At 47.3% G+C, this 12513-nt stretch overlaps 1 protein-coding gene across 20 annotated transcripts in view; it reads left to right on the top strand.

Annotated features, from left to right (window-relative positions):
- LOC119508506 (protocadherin gamma-C4) overlaps positions 1–12513 on the top strand; it is a 179762-nt gene that overhangs the window by 87557 nt on the left and 79692 nt on the right. For 2 of the 20 annotated variants that reach the window (XM_037802131.1, XM_037802130.1), the window contains exon 1: positions 9402–12149. The exons of 14 other annotated variants lie outside the window; for them this stretch is intronic. In XM_037802131.1, the coding sequence (XP_037658059.1) occupies positions 9468–12149 (2682 nt within the window). In that variant the 5' untranslated portion in view covers positions 9402–9467. Of the gene's footprint in view, positions 1–324; positions 3123–4708; positions 7540–9185; positions 9375–9401; positions 12150–12513 lie in introns of those variants that run through there. 4 more of the 20 variants (XM_037802132.1, XM_037802126.1, XM_037802109.1 and 1 more) reach the window with 4 other exon arrangements.

Below are 12513 nucleotides of genomic sequence, written 5' to 3' on the forward strand. Positions count from 1 at the left end.
AAATGCTGAATTATAGTTTTCTTAAATTATTTAGGATTTACTGTGTATTGGTCACCAATCATAGAACATAATAGGCTTAAAGAAAAAATTCTTTCTCTTATGTCTCATCTTAAAGAGAAACGCTAATTGAAATTGTATTATGTCTTAGATTTCCTTCAAAATTAAGGAGAAGTGCAATATATATTAAACAAAGATTGCCTTTGATATTCATTGAAGCTGGGTGATGGAAACTTGTGGGTTCAATATTTCATACCCTTACTTTTGTATAAGTTTGAAATTGTCCGTAATAAGTTTCTTTAAAGCGCTATGTATTTAAGCATCCACTCTAATACTTTGGTAAAACTAAAATTGGAGGCCACTATATTAATGCATCTTCGAAGAGCTTTTCTCCATATACATTCTGAAGAGAGGCATTGGATTCTACTGCAACACCAAGCTGCAGTCCCACAATGAGCCTCTGGGCGCCGCTGTCGGCCAGTGCAGAGCAAGCGCTGACGCCCGGAATTCCTCAGCCTCTAGCCTGGGATTCCCTGCACCGCAGGAAACACAGAGAGAAGAAACTCGCTCCCACACAAACCTTGCCGCGCACACACGGATTCCAGGCCGCGAGACTCAGGGCTCCGCCTGTCCTGGGCCGAATGTTCTTCTAGTGACGCCGTGGACAGCACTTTCTCGGACTAGAAAGGCGGGAACTAGAGCGAGGAATGGGAGTGAGCTGCGCGCAGAGGCGCCGAGCCGGCCGGCGGCAGGTACTATTTCCCTTCCTGCTGCCTTTGTTCTGCCCCGCGCTCTGCGAGCCGATCCGCTACGCGATTCCAGAGGAGCTGGCCAAGGGCTCGGTGGTGGGGAACCTCGCCAAAGATCTAGGGCTCAGTGTCCAGGATGTGGCGGCTCGGAAACTGCGAGTTAGTGCGGAGAAGCCGCAATTCATCGTAGACGTGGAGAGCGGGGAGTTGCTTGTCAAGGACAGAATAGACCGTGAACAGATATGCAGAGAGAGAAGAAACTGTGAGTTGCAGTTGGAAGCCGTGGTGGAAAATCCCCTAAATATTTTTCACATCATTGTGGTGATTGAGGATATTAATGACCACGCCCCTCGATTCGATAAAAAGGAAATACATTTAGAAATTCTTGAATCTGTATCCACTGGTGCAAGGATATCCCTTGACTCTGCCACTGACCCGGATATAAACATGAACTCAATTAAAGATTATCAGCTAAATCCTAACGCTTATTTCTCCCTAGTGGTTAGAGTTAATTCCGATGGTGGCAAATACCCAGAGTTATCCTTGGTGAAACCCCTAGACCGTGAAGAACAGAGGTCTCATCACTTGATATTGACTGCCTTGGACGGAGGGGACCCGCCCCGAAGTGCCACCGCTCATATAGAAATCTTTGTCAGAGACACCAATGATAACGCTCCGATATTCACCAAAGACGAATACAGAATTAGTCTTAGTGAAAATCTGCCCCTGGGGTCTCCAGTATTGCGAGTGTCAGCCACTGACAAGGACGAGGGAATCAATGCCGAGATAAACTACTATTTCCGGAGCACCGCCCAGAGCACAAGGCACATGTTCTCACTGGATGAGAAAACAGGTGTGATTAAGAATAACCAGTCTTTGGATTTTGAGGATGTACAAAGATACACTATGGAAGTGGAAGCAAAGGACGGAGGTGGTCTCTCTACCCAGTGTAAAGTAATCATAGACATCCTAGATGAAAACGACAACAGCCCAGAAATAATCATCACTTCTTTCTCTGATGAGATTTTGGAGGATTCTCCCCCAGGAATGGTTGTGGCCCTCTTCAAAACACGGGACCGGGATTCCGGGGTAAATGGAGAAGTCACATGTAATTTAAGTAGAGATGTTCCATTTAAGATTCATTCTTTTTCTAATAATTACTACAAGCTAGTGACAACTGGGCCCCTGGACCGAGAGCAGACCCGGGAGTATAATGTCACCATCATGGCCAACGACAAGGGCAAGCCACCCCTCTCCTCTAGCAAAAGCGTCACCCTGCACATAACAGACGTTAACGACAACGCACCTGTTTTCCAACAGTCTTCTTACTTGGCACACGTGGCCGAGAACAACCAGCTCGGCGCCTCTATAGCTCAGGTTTGCGCCTCCGACCCGGACTTGGGCCCCAACGGCCGCGTCTCCTACTCCATCGTGGCCAGCGACCTGGGGCCGCAGGCGCTGTCGTCCTACGTGTCTGTGAGCGCGCACAGCGGGGTGGTGTTCGCGCAGCGCGCCTTCGACCACGAGCAGCTGCGCGCCTTCGAGCTCACGCTGCAGGCCCGCGACCAGGGCTCGCCCGCGCTCAGCGCCAACGTCAGCCTGCGCGTGTTGGTGGGCGACCTCAACGACAACGCGCCGAGGGTGCTGTACCCGGCGCTGGGGCCCGACGGCTCGGCGCTCTTCGACACGGTGCCGCTCGCCGCGCAGCCGGGCTACCTAGTCACCAAGGTGGTGGCTGTGGACGCCGACTCTGGACACAACGCCTGGCTGTCCTACCGCGTGCTGCAGGCCAGCGAGCCCGGGCTCTTCAGCCTGGGGCTGCGCACCGGCGAGGTGCGCACGGCTCGCGCCTTGGGCGACAGGGACGCGGCCCGCCAGCGCCTGCTGGTCGCTGTGCGCGATGGCGGACAGCCGCCCCTCTCGGCCACCGCCACTCTGCACCTGGTCTTCGCCGACAGCCTGCAGGAAGCGCTGCCGGACCTCAGCGACCGCCCCCCACAGTCTAATCCCCAGGCAGAGCTACAGTTTTACCTGGTCGTGGCCTTGGCCTTGATCTCAGTGCTCTTCCTCCTCGCTGTGATTCTGGCCATAGCCCTGCGCCTGCGACATCCCTCCAGCCTCGCCATCGGGGGCTGCTTTCAGCCTGGTCTCTGTGTCCAGTCTGGGCCCGGGGTTCTCCCCAACTATAGCGAGGGGACATTGCCTTATTCCTACAATGTATGCGTTGCACACATGGGAAAAGCAGAGTTTAATTTCCGAAAGTGTAGTCAGCCCTTGCATTCTGCAGAAGACACGGTTTGCTGCGATTCTTCTGGAGCCTTAATTTCTCTTCACAGTGGGAATGATTTGACTTCACATCCAGAGACTCTAACACTGGTGAGTTTCATGTTTGCGTCTTATCTAGTATTCCACTTGTTTCTCATATACTTCATTTCCATATCTTGAATCATATTTAGAAAAGACATAGCCAATAAGCATCTTGTCTTCTCGATGTTGATTATACTTTTCAAAAGATTTATTTTGCTCTTTGTTCTCTATAATTCAGAAATAACGCCAGCAAATTAGAGGTTTCTTCTCAAGCTCTGAACAGCAAAGCATAGGCAGTGGTCTGGCTTCTTATTAAATAAATAAAAATAACCTGTCTATTCAAATCTGCTAAGATTTAACAGGAATTTTCCATATTTTGTTTTACATATTTTTAGGTTTTAAAATATTCTGGCAAGTATTAGATACCAAAGTAGGTGGTCCTTTCAAAGAAACATTTATTACAAATAATCTGTAAGGTATCTTCATTTAATTTGTTTTTCCCAAACTGCAAGTATCTAAGGGGGGTGTGGATCAGCAGATCCATGAAGTCCCTGAAATTGTATGCATAGTTATAGATGTATGCATGTATCTTCGAAGAGGATTCAAAACTTTGTTCATATTTCCAGGTTCCCATGGTCCTCAAACTTTATTAGTCATACCCTAGAAGCAATTTTTCTTTTCAACTTTTGGTTCCTCTGGCTTTATTCTACATTTAGGACTCTTACCTTTCCTTGGAGCTCAAATAATATTCTCTCCCAATTTCTTTTCCTCTATGTTGCAAGTTAAAGAAATCTCTAAGACAGCAAATGAAATGCATTGCCTTTTGCTTTCAGTCTCTCTTATTCTTTGATATAAAAATCTTTGAAGACAAAAGGTAACATCTTTGAAGCAGTCCCTGCTGAATAAGCAGTTCTCTGTATGAAAAGTGTGAAAACCTAAACTTTCACCCTTGAGGAAATAAATTCTGCTGGGTTGATGGGCATACACAATTGAACACTGGTCTCACTGCTTTACTTGGGGATTCTGCATAAACTGCCTAAAAGAACAGATTGTTTATATTGACTTCAATGCCTTAATAAGAACAGGTCACTTAACAACAACAAACAACATTAAAAACCTGCATCACTCTATCTCACTCCATTAAAAAAATCATAGCACTTGAAATTCTACTACATATCTCTTCCCTTAATATTCAATTGTTTTACATGTTCATTTTGGTTTGTGATTACCCTGCTCAATTCATTTAAATTAAGTTCAATTAACTTCTAATAACATATGGTTATATGAAAAAGTAAATTTTAAAAATTATTAAGGCTTAATAAAACTTTTGTAAAATAATATTTTGAAACCTCTTACCACAGTCTTAATACTAAATTAATTTAGTAAAATTAAATCTTAATAAAGGTTCAAAGTGAATTAACTCATAAGAGCCATATTTCATATAGTCCTGTGAACGTATATCAAACATAATTGAACCATTTAAAGTGCAATATCAGAAATAATTGTAAGACTTTTCTGACCATAACTCGATGCTATAGGAAATTAAATAAGCATTATTTACCTTTTAAAGTGGTCATGTTTCTATTGGGAAAATGAATATTGAGAATATATCGTTAAGCAACTTTTATAATTTAATATTTCATAGTACTTTCACTCCACTTTATTCCACCACCCAGTAAGGAAACTACAAATTGTAATTAATTTATGGATACGAGTGGAGGAACCAAAAAAGTGATGTTAAACAAAACATCCATCAAAGATAGAGTGGTGTTTGTTTTCTATTGCAAATATAGTGGGTGCAGTAACTTCTTAGGGCTCTGAGCGTCGCTGTTCACCTACTGGGAGAGAAAAGCAGCCAGAACTCAAATCTGGATTCTCAGGGCTCCAAATGCACAAAGCCCCACAGTTCCTACAAACCTGCTCCCCGGCAGCAGCGAAACTCACTCCAGAATTTAAGGTGCGCAGGCTGCAGAAATTCCACGTAGTCACAGAAAGAAAAAGAAACCGATTGATACACACGTGCCCAGTGAGGGCTTTGAGAGGAGTCCGTGTTCCGGCAACAATGGCCGCTGAAAGGAATCGCCCCGACCGCGGCGAGCTGATCCTGCTCTGCCTTTTCCTCCGGATGCCATGGGAGGCTGGGGCCCGGCAGATCCGCTACTCCATTCCTGAGGAGTTACAGAAAGGATCTTTCGTGGGAAACATCTCCAAGGACCTGGGGCTGGAGTCCCGGGAGCTGGCGGAGCGCGGGGTCCGCATCGTCTCCAGAGGTAGGACGCAGCTTTTCTCTCTGAACCCTCGAAGCGGCAGCTTGATCACCGCGGGCAGGATAGACCGGGAGGAGCTCTGCGCTCAGAGCTCGCGGTGTCTGGTGAATTTTAATATCCTTGTTGAAGATAAGGTGAAACTTTTCGGGGTAGAAATAGAAGTAACTGATATCAACGATAATGCCCCGAAATTCCAAGCAGAAAATCTAGACATAAAAATTAATGAAAACGTCGCTCCAGGGATGCGTTTTCCTCTTCCGGAAGCTGATGATCCGGATGTGGGCGTGAATTCCCTACAGAGCTACCAGCTCAGCCCGAATAAGCATTTCTCCCTAGGAGTTCAGAGCCGAGCCAATGGCGTCAAGTACCCGGAGCTGGTGCTGGAGCGCGCCCTGGATCGCGAGGAAGAGGCAGTGCACCACCTGGTCCTCACCGCCTCAGACGGGGGTGACCCTCTCAGATCTGGCACTGTCCTCATCAGTGTGACTGTTTTCGATACAAACGACAATGCACCGGTCTTCACCTTGCCCGAATATCGAGTGAGAGTTCCTGAGAACCTGCCTGTGGGCACACTGCTGCTAGCGGTCACCGCCACTGATAGGGACGAAGGAGTCAATGGGGAGGTAACATATTCGTTCCGAAAATTACCTGACACACAATTGTCGAAATTCCAACTAAACAAAAATACTGGGGAAATAAATTTATCAGAAAATCTAGATTTTGAAGAAACCGGCTTCTATGAAATAGAAATACAAGCAGAAGACGGAGGAGCATATCATGCAACTGCCAAAGTGCTGCTTACAGTAGAAGATGTAAATGACAACAGTCCAGAGGTAACCATCACATCTCTGTTTAGTCCAGTGACTGAAGATTCCCCTTTGGGGACTGTGATAGCCCTTTTAAACGTTCACGATCAAGACTCTGGGCAGAACGGACAGGTCACTTGTTCCGTCTCTGGGAACCCACCATTTAAGTTAGAAAAGTCCATTGACAATTACTATAGATTGGTGACGCACGGATCCCTGGATAGAGAACAGGTGTCTTCTTACAATATCACTTTAACAGCCACCGATGGGGGAAGTCCGCCGCTATCAACGGAAACTCACCTCACCCTGCACGTGGCAGACATTAATGACAACCCCCCCACCTTCCCTCGTGTGGCCTACTACACCTATATTCCAGAAAACAACCCCAGAGGCGCTTCCATCTTTTCGGTGACTGCACACGACCCTGACAGCGAAAGGAACGCGCGGATCACTTACTCTGTGGCCGATGACACCATCCAGGGCGCGCCCCTGTCCTCCTATGTCTCCATTAATTCTGACACAGGTGTCGTCTATGCACTGCGCTCCTTTGATTATGAGCAGTTTCGGGATCTTCAGATGCAGGTGACTGCTAGTGACAGTGGGGACCCACCGCTCAGTAGCAACGTGTCACTGAGCCTGTTTGTGCTGGACCAGAATGACAATGCTCCCGAGATCCTCTACCCAACCCTCCCTACTGATGGTTCCACAGGCGTGGAGCTGGCACCCCGTTCCGCAGAGCCCGGCTACCTGGTTACCAAGGTGGTGGCGGTGGACAGAGACTCAGGACAGAACGCCTGGCTGTCCTACCGCCTGCTCAAGGCCAGCGAGCCGGGACTTTTCGCCGTGGGGCTGCACACGGGCGAGGTGCGCACGGCGCGGGCCCTGCTGGACAGAGATGCGCTCAAGCAGAGCCTCGTGGTGGCCGTCCAGGACCACGGCCAGCCCCCTCTCTCGGCCACCGTCACGCTCACTGTGGCCGTGGCCGACAGCATCCCCGATGTGCTAGCCGACCTGGGCAGCCTCGATTCTCCTGCCAACCACGATGCCTCGGGGCTCACGCTTTACCTGGTGGTTGCCGTCACTACGGTCTCCTGCGTCTACCTCGCCTTTGTCATCGCGCTGCTGGCGCTCAGGCTGCGGCGCTGGAGCAAGTCGCGCCTGCTCCAGGCTGCGGGAGGCGGGTTACCGGGAGTGCCTGCCTCGCACTTTGTGGGCGTGGACGGGATGCGTGCTTTCCTGCAGACCTATTCCCACGAGATCTCTCTCACCGCGGACTCGCGGACAAGCCACGTGATCTTTCCCCAGCCGAACTACGCGGACACACTCATCAGCCAAGAGAGCTGTGAAAAAAAGGATCCCTTGTCTATGTTAGATGATTCGAGGTTTCCTATAGAAGATACCCCTTTGGTTCCAGTGAGTTCTATTTTTACTCCTTTTCTTTCATTTTAAAAATGTATTGGTTGTACTCTTAGGTTTGCTGCATGGTTGGGAAAATTCAATCTTTATTTTCATCACTTTTTCCTCCAACTCAATGGCACTTGCCTCTTGCTGAAACTTTGAAGAGGGAAATTTGATGGTTATTAAGACTGACATTGTTTAATTTTCTGGTAAATATTCACCTCCTCTCTTTTGTCCTTGGGCTATTATGATTAGCTTTGCAGGGCCTATATTTTATAGTTTTGTGGGTTACAATACTGCTGATTCCTGATTGAAAACTTCCATGTAGGAGTGTTTCAACCTGAGTGCTCTTCTGGGTGGCCACATGCTAAATATCTAGCTTCTTAGATCTCATATTCAGAGTATACTCCTGTTTTGAAGGCAGGTCTGGTGGAAATAGGTAAATTTCAGAAACAAATGCTTTAGCCTCATTGGAAACACAACCCAAAGCCCAAGGTCACTCAGTGCCATTTTTCCCAAGGTGAAGAACAAATACACCTTTGAGGTTATATTTTTCAAACTATGTATTGTGGTGACAGCTTGCAGTGGAATATCCTTCCTAGAGAAAATTAAACTTTTCATTAATGTTCTCTTAATTTGTGGTAATGTATGTTTAACTTTTTCCAACTATTATCATAACTGGTAACACTACAGCATTCTTTTTTGCCTGTGATTCTCTAATCCCATGCTACCATCTGGAATTAAACCATCCTTGCTCAATAGGGATTATAGAAAGTTTATAGAGGGTTAAATTAAGGAAATTTTGGGTTCTGCACACATACACTTTTTGCTGTTAAATTCTCCAACCTCTAAGGCTGCAAATAAATATGCATTGGGGAGGCAGATAGATTTAATTACACATTTCCAAGAAAATGTGTGTGGGATGTGTGCCAAGGGTATTTCAATGACCTCTTAGAGTAGAAGAAGGAAACCCCACCTGTGAACTTGAGAGTCAAAATAAACTCATAGAGTGAAAAAAAGAAATGCCATTTCTGCAGGAGATCAGAATATAAGCATAAAAGTATGCAAAATAGTTCTAGATAAGTTACCGCTGGAGTTACTGAAGCCCATTTAGTCTGTTGAACTAATTGATGTATTTAGTTTGGACTCTTATTTTAAAATTATTACTAATATTCTTTTAAGATAATAAGGTAGGTTAAAGTGAAAGAGCATTCTAATGTGTCTTAAAATACTCATGAAGTCATGACTTCTTTCATGTTAATCAACATTTGTTTATTGATAGGTCAGGAAAGGAGAGTGCACCCATTAGGGCCATAGTTATTGACTACTGAATCATTAAAAGTATTTTAAATTTCTGTCCATGGGACTCAATATTACTATGTATACATCTCAAATAATTATATTGCCTTGAAAATACTGTTTTTAAAAGCTACTCTTTTGACAGTTGTAGCTATTGTGAGCAAATGATTTTTCTAAATATAATTATTTAAATACAGTGCAGGGTACTCAGGATGATACTAATGGATATGGCAATGGTTGCATTCTGTTCCTAATTATGGGGAGAAAGGGTTATTACTTTCAAGCTGAATACAGGCTACAGTTGACAAAGTGTTTTGCTTATCTTCATTTCTTCCAACTTCGTGGATAATAACTCTTAAAAGGAACAATAGTGATTGCCTCTGGATGGAGGAACTTGATAGCAGTGGGAGACCTACTTATCATTCATATTCTTCTGTACCTTTTTGAATGTTCAAAGAAATAATTTTATCATCTATTAAAAGTAAACTTAATTTTTAACACATAAAAAGATACGGTTGATAGGACCATTCAAAAATGTTTCATGATAAGTATGCAATGATGGAGAAACAAGATTCAAATAATTTAGCTGTTATCAACTTGTATTTAAAGAAAAAGATAACCTGAAATAGTGTTGGAAAGCCAGGATGCAGTCCCACAATGAGCCTCTGGGCGCCGCTGTCGGCCAGTGCAGAGCAAGCGCTGACGCCCGGAATTCCTCAGCCTCTAGCCTGGGATTCCCTGCGAGGCAGCAAACACGGAGAGAAGAAACTCGCTCCCACACAAACGTTGCCGCGCACACACGGATTCCCGGCCGCGAGACTCAGGGCCCCGCCTGTTCTGGGCCGAATGTTCTTCTAGTGACGCCGTGGACAGCACTTTCTCGGACTAAAAAGGCGGGAGCCAGGAGGAAACTAGAGCGAGGAATGGGAGTGAGCTGCGCGCAGAGGCGCCGAGCCGGCCGGCGGCAGGTACTATTTCCCTTCCTGCTGCCTTTGTTCTGCCCCGCGCTCTGCGAGCCGATCCGCTACGCGATTCCAGAGGAGCTGGCCAAGGGCTCGGTGGTGGGGAACCTCGCCAAAGATCTAGGGCTCAGTGTCCAGGATGTGGCGGCTCGGAAACTGCGAGTTAGTGCGGAGAAGCCGCAATTCATCGTAGACGTGGAGAGCGGGGAGTTGCTTGTCAAGGACAGAATAGACCGTGAACAGATATGCAGAGAGAGAAGAAACTGTGAGTTGCAGTTGGAAGCCGTGGTGGAAAATCCCCTAAATATTTTTCACATCATTGTGGTGATTGAGGATATTAATGACCACGCCCCTCGATTTCGTAAAGATGAAATTAACTTAGAAATCAGTGAATCTGTCAGCCCAGGGATGCGAACGATTCTTGAGTCTGCAAAAGATCCCGATATTAGTACGAATTCCCTGAGTAAATACCAACTAAGTCCTAACGAGTATTTCTCATTGGTGGTGAAAGACAATCCCGATGGTGGCAAATATCCAGAATTACTATTGCAGGAGACCCTGGACCGAGAAAAGCAGAGCGCTCACCACTTGGTCCTGACAGCCTTAGACGGCGGGGATCCGCCCCGAAGCGGCACAGCTCAGATCCAGATAGTGGTGATCGATGCCAACGACAACCCCCCTGTATTCAGCCAGGACGTGTACAGGGTCAGCCTTCCCGAAAACGTGCTACAGGGCACCTCGGTGTTGAGGGTGAGGGCCACAGACCAGGACGAGGGTGTTAACGCACAGATCACCTACTCCTTACTTGCTGTTACCGATAAAGTCCAGCACGTGTTCTCTCTGGATTCTACTACAGGAAACATTATCACTAATCAGTCCTTAGATTTTGAAGAAGTAGAAAGATATACATTGGATGTAGAAGCAAAGGACAGAGGATCTCTTTCTACACAGTGTAAAGTAATTATAGAAATTCTTGACGAAAATGATAACAGCCCAGAAATAATCATTACTTCTCTCTCTGATCAGATTTTGGAGGGTTCCCATCCCGGAATGGTGGTGGCCCTCTTCAAAACACGGGACTGGGATTCTGGTGAAAATGGAGAAGTCACGTGTAATTTAAGTAGAGATGTTCCATTTAAGATTCATTCTTCTTCTAAAAATTACTACAAGCTTGTAACAGACGGGGCCCTGGACCGAGAGCAGACCCCGGAGTATAATGTCACCATCATGGCCACCGACAGGGGCAAGCCGCCCCTCTCCTCCAGCACAAGCATCACCTTGTACATAACCGATGTCAATGACAACGCGCCCGTTTTCCACCAGGCCTCCTACGTGGTCCACGTGGCCGAGAACAACCCTCCCGGAGCCTCCATTGGGCAAGTTAGTGCCTCCGACCCCGACTTGGGCCCCAACGGCCGCGTCTCCTACTCCATCGTGGCCAGCGACCTGGGGCCGCAGGCGCTGTCGTCCTACGTGTCTGTGAGCGCGCACAGCGGGGTGGTGTTCGCGCAGCGCGCCTTCGACCACGAGCAGCTGCGCGCCTTCGAGCTCACGCTGCAGGCCCGCGACCAGGGCTCGCCCGCGCTCAGCGCCAACGTCAGCCTGCGCGTGTTGGTGGGCGACCTCAACGACAACGCGCCGAGGGTGCTGTACCCGGCGCTGGGGCCCGACGGCTCGGCGCTCTTCGACATGGTGCCGCGAGCTGCGCAGCCCGGCTACCTGGTCACCAAGGTGGTGGCGGTGGACGCCGACTCCGGACACAACGCCTGGCTGTCCTACCACGTGCTGCAGGCCAGCGAGCCCGGGCTCTTCAGCCTGGGGCTGCGCACCGGCGAGGTGCGCACGGCTCGCGCCTTGGGCGACAGGGACGTGGCCCGCCAGCGCCTGCTGGTCGCTGTGCGCGATGGCGGACAGCCGTCCCTCTCGGCCACCGCCACTCTGCACTTGGTCTTCGCCGACAGCCTGCAGGAAGCGCTGCCGGACCTCAGCGACCACCCAGCACCCTCAGACCCACAGACAGAGCTGCAGTTTTACCTGGTCGTGGCCTTGGCTTTGATCTCCGTGCTCTTCCTCCTCGCTGTGATTCTGGCCATCGCCCTGCGCCTGAGAGCTTCCTCCAGCCCCGCCGCCCGGGGTTGCTTTGGGACTGGACCTGAGTTTCCCCTAAACTACAGCGAGGGAACTTTGCCCTATGCCTATAATTTGTGTGTGTCTGGGGATCAAGCTAATAAGGAATTTAATTTTCTCACATCTGTGTATCATTGTCCAGCTACTCAAGATATTCTCAACAAAGACAGCTCTTCAGTGCTATTGGCCAGCGTTTTAACTCCTAGTATGGAAGCAGATAAGAAGTCTTTTAAACAGGTAACTATTTAAAATAATGCTTTTTATATTCTAAGATTATATGGCACTGTATTTCAAGAGTCTGGGTTATCTCTTGGTAGTTTCTGAAATAAATCTAGGTTAAAACTATTGATATCAGTGTTAAGACTAAAGTTGGCAATTTTTAAAGCATTTTAAAGTTAAATAGATAAAGAAAATTAGATGAAATTAAATTCCATTTAATTAAGAATGTGAATACAGTTATATTTTTAAATCGAGGTATTTTAAATGACAACTCCAATGTCATTCCAATGTTCTCAAACGTCTCATCTTAACAAAGAAACATTAAAGGACCACTGGTAAAATTATAGCCAAGCATTCCACCTGATGACCTTCTCAGGACCAT

This window comes from Choloepus didactylus, chromosome 13 (assembly GCF_015220235.1).
Source record: "Choloepus didactylus isolate mChoDid1 chromosome 13, mChoDid1.pri, whole genome shotgun sequence".
NCBI classification, from domain to species: Eukaryota; Metazoa; Chordata; class Mammalia; order Pilosa; family Megalonychidae; genus Choloepus; species Choloepus didactylus.